This window comes from Anopheles coustani, chromosome 3 (genome assembly GCF_943734705.1).
Source record: "Anopheles coustani chromosome 3, idAnoCousDA_361_x.2, whole genome shotgun sequence".
NCBI lineage: Eukaryota > Metazoa > Arthropoda > Insecta > Diptera > Culicidae > Anopheles > Anopheles coustani.
The window spans coordinates 96,593,966-96,604,182 of NC_071288.1; the positions used below are offsets into that span (position 1 = coordinate 96,593,966).

General features: G+C 44.6%; 2 protein-coding genes across 2 annotated transcripts; one reads left to right on the forward strand and one right to left on the reverse strand.

Annotated features, from left to right (window-relative positions):
• Positions 1-718: 718 nt before the first annotated feature.
• On the forward strand, positions 719-4,481 carry LOC131270972 (histone-lysine N-methyltransferase, H3 lysine-79 specific). The gene is made up of 4 exons (XM_058272498.1): positions 719-1,134; positions 1,195-3,551; positions 3,626-3,903; positions 3,975-4,481. The coding sequence occupies exons 1-4, from the start codon at positions 1,054-1,056 to the stop codon at positions 4,160-4,162; spliced, it is 2,904 nt and encodes a 967-aa protein (XP_058128481.1). The 5' UTR covers positions 719-1,053; the 3' UTR covers positions 4,163-4,481.
• Positions 4,482-4,526: 45 nt separating this feature from the next.
• Positions 4,527-8,476, reverse strand: LOC131271123 (uncharacterized). The gene is made up of 2 exons (XM_058272541.1): positions 7,548-8,476; positions 4,527-7,486 (listed from the first exon to the last, which is right to left on the reverse strand). Exons 1-2 carry the CDS (start codon positions 8,146-8,148, stop codon positions 6,168-6,170), a joined length of 1,920 nt encoding a protein of 639 aa, XP_058128524.1. The 5' UTR covers positions 8,149-8,476; the 3' UTR covers positions 4,527-6,167.
• Between the last annotated feature and the right edge of the window lie 1,741 nt (positions 8,477-10,217).

Here is a 10,217-nt window from a genome sequence, read left to right on the forward strand (position 1 = left end):
GGCACCAACAAGGTATGAACGATCGATCAGTCGTGTAATTTGCGACTAAACCTCACAGTCGCCATCACACGTACTTTTAAATTGCATTCCCCTTATGCGCGTCGTCAAACAAACATGATCTTGTTGATGCTATTTCTGACCACAGCTTGCTGCATCAAAATGCAATACACCAAACCGGATTAAACCAAAAACCATAAACGAACCAGCTTGCCTTTGTTGATACAACACGATAACGAATGTGTGCCAGAGGTTTTTGTTAATGTTGTGACTGGTAACCTTCAGCTTTTGCGAAAGCCAATGCACCGCGACACTCGTCGAACACGCATCCGTACCTCAGCTTCGCACATTTGGAACTGAATATTGTAGGGGCAGAGAATTGGCGAACAACATGACAGTTGTGCTGTCAAAGTACAAAGTTTTCGCCTCGATTTTCGCTCGGATTCAGAATCAAATAGAACATCGATACAACACGTAGAAAATAAAAACTAAATCACATGAGCATTAAAAACCTATTTTAAATCCTTATCTACCAACTAGAACTGGAAAATGGTCTGCAAAACATTATTATTCCGCTTCGCTTCATCTGGAGTCCCTTTTTCTCGTAACCTTGGTCGATGCAGCGAAGCTGTCACTCGAAAAACCGTTCGTTCAAAAGTTGAACAGTTTTTTCCCCTCTTGTTTGGATGTCATAAACGGTCTCTTTTGGTTTAAAGATACGCTGAATTTTAGGCGGTTCGGTTGTGTTTGGTGTTGATGGTTCCATCGTTGTTTGTTATAAGTTTTCCGAGGTTTTCTGTGTGTTCACTCCTATCGCCGAAAGTGTTATCCATCGGCTAAAACAATAATCAGAGTAGAAACATTGACCGAAATTCGTAGAATACTCGCAGTGCATTGAGCTAGGCGTCATGGTGTAGGCTTCCACCATTGGAAAAGTGCCACAAAACACTGAAGCGTCTGTTTTAGTACCGAAAACCCATTTGTATTCTACCGAGAAAGAAAGTTTTGGTTGATTCTCGTTCGTGTTTGGTGCGGAAAAGAAACAATCCCAGCAACATGGACGAATTGATGGAACTATTCGACAACTTCATCGGTGATGCTCTCCAGCTGGAGAAAGCAATGGAAGATGAGTTCAAGGTAAGTCCGCAGCATCGGAAGCATTGTTGCCTGCAACGTAATCGTGCGTGCTTGTTTCAGGAATTCGAGAAAAAGCTGACCGATTGTGTCGCGCAAGCAAACGAGCGCGGCACACCAGTGCAAAATAAGAAGCGACCGAAAAGGCAGGTGTCCATTTCGGAAAAGGAAGAAAGCACCAATTCTAGCGCCCGGGAAGAGGAGGAACGATCAACAAAACAACAGGCGGATAAGAGCATGGCTTCTGCGACCAGTCGATCTACCGCGCGCATGCTGGACGTGTTTGGCAATGGCAATAGCGCTCCCGTTGCCGATGCCGTACAGCAATCGATAGAGACGATTCCACCGGTAGAAGCTTCCTTTGCACGTCCCTCACGATCGGCTGCGTTGAAGGCACAGGAAAAGCTCAAGGAACCGACGCTGAATACGAAAATGCGAAACGAGTCGTTTATGGCAGTGGTCGTTAAAAAAGAACGCCAGTCGAAAATCGAAAGCGACGGGAAGGACTCGGCCGTTGGCTCGGATAAACCTGCTTCCCAGCGCGACCAGTATGATGAAATGGAAACGGAAAATGATGCCAACTATGCCAACCGGAACACCAAGCATGACACGCAGCAACGTAAAGACGAAGGGTTCGGCAGCACCAATGAGTCGTCCGAGAAGGATGAGCCCCCTATGGTGACAGCGAAACCAACCAATCGCGAAGCATCCATTATGGTTGTTCCGTTGGCGGTACCGAAGGTGGAAGTCCTATCGGATGAAGAAATGCCTCCGCCGAAGCTGCCTCCTCCAAAACTGCCGGCACCGAAGGTTCGAACGAAGAAGAAGGTAGCGGCGAAGGATCAAAAGCTGGCTGATGAGACAGCCTCGAGTTCTGCCGTTTCGTCGGCCGAGTCGTCGATCAGTAGCTCGTCCAGCAGCATAAACGATACGCAACAAGGAGCCCGACGTGCGCGAGGAAGACCTCCAAAGGCAAGTAAAGTTGTGCCACCAGCGGTTCCAATGGAAGAAGATTCGATAGAACCGGTTCGCATAAAAACCGAAAAGTTATCGATTGCGGATTCCAACCAGCCGCAGAAACAGGATTCTAACACCTCAGGTAAATCGGTCTATGAAGACGCGCAGGAACAGATGGAGCAGCACCAAATGCGTCCTCTACAAGTCGTTCTTGAGAAAATCGTTGTCCCTGCAGTCAACCAATCACCGGTATCGGTCATGAACGGAACATTCCCTACAGGCAAGCCACAAGCTAATGAAACATATCCATTACCCCCGAGTATACAAGATGGTACTTTCACCGTTAATTCGCCACCGAATACTGCGCCTTGCAACGAAACGTTCAACCTTCCAGCGCAAGGAATCACGTATCAGCCACAACCGGGTACAAACGATACGTTTGTTATTGAAAAGACCGGTAGTGCAAGTACAGATCAAGATGCGGCAGCAAACTATCATAAGACTCTTGTAAATGCTAGTATCATGACGGAGGATGATTCCGTGGTAGAAAACTCACCCAATCAGGCCTCTATGTTGCCGGTAATAAAGCCGAAACCAGTCATCCTTTCTGCAAAACCGAACAAAAGCTCCGCATCGACAAGCGCATCGAAGAAGGGCTCCAGCGCGTTCCCGTCATCGTCAAAGCAACTGCAGATGAAGGACAACACTGAACTCTTCAACCCTTGTATCATGAGTCCGATCAAAAGTCGTATTCAGGCATTCGAAAAGTGCGCTTCCACGACGGCGGGAACACTTACGAAGGCAACCACCACCATCGGCACCCCTCAGGCCAGAGTAGGTCGTGTGCTGAAAACGATCAGCACTCCGTCGCTTGCCACCACGCCACAATTTTCCTCGCTCGAGTCCCTCGGATCGGTGGCCCATTCGGCGCAGGCCAAGGAGACCGTTTATACACCAAACTGTGCCACACAACCGTTGGTGAAGGCAGTGTCCGCTTCGAAGATTCACCAGATGCAGAACAAGGCGCTGCACAGCAAATTTGGAACCAATGCCACGGCCGTCAGCGGCGGCGGCTCGGTGCGCAGTTTGTCACGCGAATCCAGCAGCGATCGTGCACAGGGCCTGGGCGGTGGTAGTGGTGGTGGTGGAACATTGTCCGCTGCTTCGTCGACATCTTCGCTGCTGGATGAGAAGAAGAAGAAGCGCGAAGAGAAGCAACGATTGGCCGCCCAGCAGCGGGAGGCCATGGAGCGAGAAAAGAGGGAGCACGCGGAACGTTTGCTAAGAGAAAAGGAGGAAAAGTATCGAAAGCTGGTGCACGAAAAGCAGGAGAAGCAACGCATCGATGCATCCAAGAAAGCCAAGAAGCTGGAAGAATTCGAAAAGCGGCGCCAACTGGAAGAACAGCGAGCTTTGGCCGATCAAAAACGGGAAGCACTCGCCAAACAACTTGAGCAGCAAAGGTAAAGGAGAGATTAGGAGAAGAGGGAGGGACAAACAGGGCAATATCACTACAGGTTTTTTTTTCGTTCATTAGGATTGATCGTGAGCTACTTGAAACATTGAAGCAAAGTCAGATGAAGGAAACCCAAGAAACTAAGCTTCACAAACAGATGGTCCAGCAGAAGCTACGCCAGCAGCAACTCCAGCAAGAGCAGCAACAAATGGCGGCCAAAAAGAAAACAGCGGCTTCTAAGAAGGACACGTTCAAGTTCGAAATGATCGACACCGACGACACCACCGACGACGATGAGGCAGAAGATGTCGCCGCACGCAAAAAGAAACGGCCACCAACGCCAGCGTGGTGTCAGAATAGTAAGTTGAACTAAGACGATTGGTCATTGGTTGCAGCGTTTAACGAACTCTTTCCCATCACTACTTTACAGCCGCCGAGTTCCGCAAGACCCTCAAACTGCAGGCTATGGTCGAAACTAAGGTGGTGGATCGATTGTTTTCCGTTCAACCGATGACACCCGACTTGCGCATCCTTTTCCCTTCCATCGATGCGCACAAGCTGAAACGGAACTCGAGTGCTATTTGGCGAACTCCTCCACGCCAATCGCAGATTCCTTAAGGTACACTATTACGCTATGCCGTCTTGGTTTTTTGGGTGGTATCGTTTCAATCGAGTGTTACATTTATCGAATTCACATCCATCTACCTACACTCATCGTGCGTAATCGTACCTACACTTAGCGATGATAAGCTCAGATCGATTGGATCTTGTCTGCTTTACGATTTCGTTTCATATTTTATTTTTGCTAATGGAAAATGTAAACGCCCGTAGTTAGTGATCAGTTCTAGCTGGTAAGAATTTGTGTTGATTTTAAATTGAAAAAATCTCAAAAACGGAAAACATTATGAGGTAAAATAAATAGTTTTGTTTAAGATAAGCATTATTTTCTTGATTAAGCGACAGAAATATCACATTCGGATTACATAGAAATACACACCAATCATTTGAGTTAATATTTTACCTATTTCTATTTCACTTCCGCTATTAACAAGCCAACTTTCCATTCCTAGTTCAGTTGTCTGACAAAGTGCTTTCAGCATTATAGTAGCATTACGGGTTTAAAAAATATATTCTTTAGAAATTGTAACAAACGCGCACATATAAAATATATCTCTTTCAATAGATAACCAATCTTTAACCGGTTTTCCGTTCGTCGCTCCATGACGGCGTACGATTGTAACAGAGGGTTTCCTTCTTCAAAACTGGAGACCAATAGATTTAGCTGATGGAATAGACAAATAGAAAAGATAAGTGCTGAACTTTGCTCGGATCTGATTGCTTGCACTACATTTTGCACTCTACTACTGTTTTGCTCTCTACTTAACGTATTCTACGCGAAAAAGTTCTATTTGCAACACTTATTTTTCCTCATTCAGCTCTAGTACAGTTGTTTGGTGTTTGTTGTTGTGTATGTTCGGTATTCGTTTCATTCCTTTTGTTTGTTTGTTTTATTTATAATAGATATGTTTCTGTTTTTTTTTGCTTTGCCACATTCTAATAGTTTCACTCGCTTGCTTACTTACGATTATTGATATAAAAACTACAAAGCTTTTTCCTGATTCTCAAATAATTTTTTCACTAGTTTTCACTCAGTAGAATGATCTCCTGTATATATATATCTTAATATAGCTATATTAGCATTCAACGCTTCTACGCACTTTTCCCTAAAAATTCTTCCAATCTATCACTTTAAACTGTATAGCAAACTTGTGTTTCGTCTTTGTGTGTATGTTTTTGTATTCCAAAGTAAAGCATTCGTTAGTTGTTTTATCAAAAACAAAATCTAGTCTTTATAAAAAGATTCATGAAATTGTGACCCCATCGGTCGGCTTTATAGTAAAAAGGTCAGGTAGTTCGCAAGAGATATGCTTTGTGAGTCGTTGTGACTTTCGTTTTGATTCTTGTGCATTTTTGATTACTTGTTGTATCTGCCAACATAAGCCAGTGTAATAAAATGGAATCTTTATAAAGAGGTTTGTTGGAGAAAAATGACATTAAAATGAAACTACAGGCCACTTATTGTGGCCACGAGATACGGCCCGGCATTGCCATTGCCTTATTGACTTGTGTGGGTGTATGTATATTACCTAGATATTTTGTATGTAACTCCAAATCGGGTTTGATTATAAAAACGCTTCTAATTTTTCCATTTACTATTCATGCTACTCGTATTAAGATGATATGTTTTGGTTGCAATTTCATTAAGGAGCTTTGAAATACTAATTTGATTCTTTTGTATATCCTTTTCGATTCCACTCTACAAAAGCTTATTCGGTTGAGTTTCGTGTACTTTTCATCTTATCCTATTTCTCTGTGCTTATGAACCAAAAAATTTGGCTAACAGTTTGATGTATTATGTACTATTTAATTCTTCCACTGCTTTTTATGCGTTTCTACCATTCATGTATATAACGATAATATTCATCTAGGGTTCACTTGGTGCAATTATTGCTACATTGTTATATTTGTGTTTATGACGTTCGACTTTTCGATTCCAACTTTTCTTCAGCTCTCTTTTGCCCGTTCATGGAAAGTTGCAGTATAAATACTAATATTTTCATCATCATATATTCTCGGTCTCGAAGGCTTTGAGGATATCCTCCTTCAGCTTATCGTAGAGAAGTTGCTCTTGATCTTCTTCCTTCACCGACTGTTCTTTTGCCATCGTCGAGACGTTAGTTTTGGATGTGGATTTTTGTTTGAAGAAAGACATATAGTTTGGATCGTCACGGATCACTTCCGTCAGACGAGCACACTGTTCCGCAGACAACTCGAGTACAACTCGCAGCAAGCGATCGGTCTGCCGATCGTTTTCACTGTCGGACGCCGCAGTCATTTCATTACCGTTGGAAGGCTCATGAGATCGTTTAGAGGCGAAAAGAATGTAAGAGGGTTTCAGGCTCATGCACAATCCTTGGCCCACGTGAATTCCGTTCACCACCGAGAGACTGAAGGTAGTGGCGCCGATAAGAGCTATCTTTTCGCACCGTCGAACGGACGCGTACGTTTGAAGCAGCATCTCCATCATCTCACCTACAGGCAAGCTCTCATTTTCGGCCTCCTTGGATAGGAAATGTATCAGCACGGATAGCTGTTCATCTTCGCCGTTCTTCGGTAGAGCCAGGGAACGGACTTCTTCGAACAGCTCGCGATCGGCGGCAGTGGAAATGCCCAGCAAAATGTCGAACAACACTTCCACCTCATTCGGCTCGCAGGCCAGCAGAGCCTTCATGCTGAAGCGTATACCATCGATCCGTATCGCACTGTGGTCATCGGGATCGGACGCGATAAGTACGTTGCTTTCGAGCGAATGCTTCACGATGCGCAATCCAATGTCGATCGCACGCGAGTCATTGTTGAAGTAGTCGCAGAAATGATCCTCAAAGCCGAACAGTTTCAGCGCCACGATCGCGTTGTTCTTCATCATCAATTCCGCCTGCCGGATGCTGATGACTGTTTTCGTCCAGAAGCAGATCGAGGCGGCATGCGCCAACCGCGTTTCAATCGACGCGTTATAGTAGTTCGAATGCATAGCGGAAAGAGTGTCACAAATCACTAGGTCGCTTATGATGTTGCCAGTTTCGTTGATGAAATTGCACACCTTAAACCCGGTGGCAATGCTGTGACTCGTCGACGCCACTCCCGATAGGGCGGAAATGTGCGGCATTGTACCGAACGTAAGCACGTGTGCCGTAAGGCTCAACCACGCTGTGCGTGATTCGGAATCACGGAAGGGATTTAGCGACTCCTGATGGGCACTCTTATCCCGCAGGACATCAAGCGATCGGCCTGTTGCATACAATGCTGATCCGATGCTTGCCGCCACAAACGGCGTTGCAATACCTCCGGACAGAAAAATTGCTCCAGTTGCACCAGCGATACCTAGAAGGGAGAAAATGTTATTTCCGAAGGCCTTAAAAATGCAAAATGACACAAGTCCTACCAATGATTCCCGTCGCAATATCCAAAGCCTTGAAATAGTACGCCTTCCACGCTGGGGTCTTGCCGATCTCATACTCTACCAACTTTTCTTCATCCGCCTTCAAGCGACCATCCTTCGGGTACATCATTTCTGCCGAAGGGTACTTATTGTTGCGCAAAAAGTCCCGAAAACTGCCATAAACCCGACCATACGAATCCACATACTTCGGTTCACTAGCTTCAAGCACACCAAACTGATATCGAAACAGGGCCACCTCGTAGAGCTTTCCCTCAGCGTACAACTCGATGGGCAGGATCGTCAAGTGGCACGGTTCCTCCGGCATTACTCCCTGGCCGTAAATCTGCTGCGTAAGCTTGTCGATAGTTTTGCACGATTCCTCGTCGTAGAAGCAGAGCTGTTCCATGTACTCGAGCTGTAGCTCCTCGTCCGTCCAGTGGTTTGGATCCTTCATGGTAAGATTAAGCGCGTAACCGAGTGTGTTCTGCAGTGCTGCTCCACACAGCGATTGCGGCTCATCGCCTCGTGACGCTCCGCCACGGTTGAGGAACTTTTTCATGCTCTCCTTGGCCCGCTCAATCCACTCCTCTGGTGGAATTTCCATCTTGTTGGTCTTTGTTTTTTGTTTAGCCTTAACTCAATTGTAAAACTACTCGTATGATTACTATAGTGATACGGACACGGGAGTTTAAATGGAGATTAAATGTTCTATACGATTGCTTGCTGGTGTCAAATATCGTTACTCATATGTTGTGGAAGCATTGGTTATCTATATTAATGGTTTTACTGCCCAAAAATCCAACGGCAAATGCACTTTAAACTGCTCTGTTCAATTAATTGACAAACGTTTTGGTTGTATGTTTTGCAGCTCTGTGTTTGCGGCGACGGTTTCCTTATTCATTAATGTTACAAAGCAAGTCACGCGTAAGAAAATTCTCTAGAAGCTTTCAGGTATCCAATGGAATAGCACCAGGGTGGTAAATGAAGTAACGTTTCGTGACATGCAGTTGCTAACGAGTGCGGAGGACCATTCCGGTACAGTAGTGTCCTGAAAAAGAACGAAAAAAAAGTCAATATATCAAGTCAATATTTTACGTTGAACAGCAAATAGCAATCAGACATGACAAACAGAATAGAGAGCATATGTTACGATGGTGGTAAAATCAATATCATTTCGATTTGAGTCTTTTTCTAGTCCGCGTTATGTTCAAGCAGGGAAAAAGGACCTATGCTGGCGAAGGACATTACAGAGATTGATTATCATGTTGGTGAATGACATTCATTCCTTCAGAAAAGAAATGTTTTCAATTACCTTTATCTGAATTTTTTATCAGCAATCCTTTCGGAAGGCTTATACAACACTCGTTATTCAGTGTGGCGATAGAACCAGGGTTTTCCCCTAGTGCACAACAATAACTTCACAGCCGATAAAGCAGACTCACTCCTAATCAGCTTAAACTTTGCAAGACTTGGTAACGACGGTGGAAGAAAAACTTGTACACTTTAAATTATTTGTTTTTGGAAGTTTAACTGTTGCAATGAAAACGAAAGGACAGTTTACAATATTTTCCTAGAATCTACACACTTCGCTTTGGCCCTTTGTGGTTTATCCAGAACACTGCCCAATGAATGATGAAACGCAATAGAAACAGCCATAAAGAAAACTTGAAAAGAACAATGAATAGCCAAAGCTGTTGCGATGAGAATAAAAATAAAATCACTGTGTTCCTTTTATGCAGCAAGTAACAATATCGATTAGGTGTAGGTCATGGAGTCACTGCACGATTTGCAATATTCTCTTTTTGCTGAACTAACACGTAAATCAACAATCGATGCACCGACGACTTTCCCAGCCAAGGGACACACAAAATCTTTGCAAAACTGAAGTACTGGGATCGATGGAACTGAAGATGTTTTTCACTCCTTCGGGAAGAGGCGTGTTGTGGGCGTTTTCGATGGATGGTTAAAAAAAACTGATGAACATCAGATTGCACCGCGCACTTCAAACGCGGATGCAAGGGGCCTTTTGTTTGGAATCGAGCTTAGGAATCAAGAAGGATGCACAAACCTGCAGACTGGTAGCTGGAAAGGGAGGCAAAATCAACCATTTAAAACGCCAATGCTGCTCAAAAATCAAAACATAGGAAAAACAGCTGACAGTGCAGGACTGTATCAAACGCCATAGGCAACCCTGGTGTACCGAACGTCAAACCACTGTTGCTCGCATAAGCTGTTCATGCGACCCGCAAACGGCTCGCAATTGGTGTTGCCGAACAGCGCGTTGCGAACTAGCTTCGGTTGTCAATTTCAGTTGTCAATTGGAAACCAAGCAGTTCAGTGCTTCGAAACGAAGTACTCGTCGCAAGTTGTGATCGGAACGTGTTTGAGTGCGCACGTACGCGAATTTAGCGGTCAATAATGCAATCGAGAGTGATATATTCGTGCGTTTGTTCAATGTCGTTAGTTGTGCGTTGTTCATTTTGATTATTTACGAAATAATCAACGTGCTACTGGGGTTAATTACTCCAATCATTCCGGAACAGTGTAAAATGCCGCACAGATCTCTTGTCGAATGCGCCGAATAAACACCGTCGTACGGCTTCGTTGACTAGCGTTGGAATTTCGATAACAAGACCCGCAAGTACCCGCTGAATTTGTGAAGGTTAATTGTTA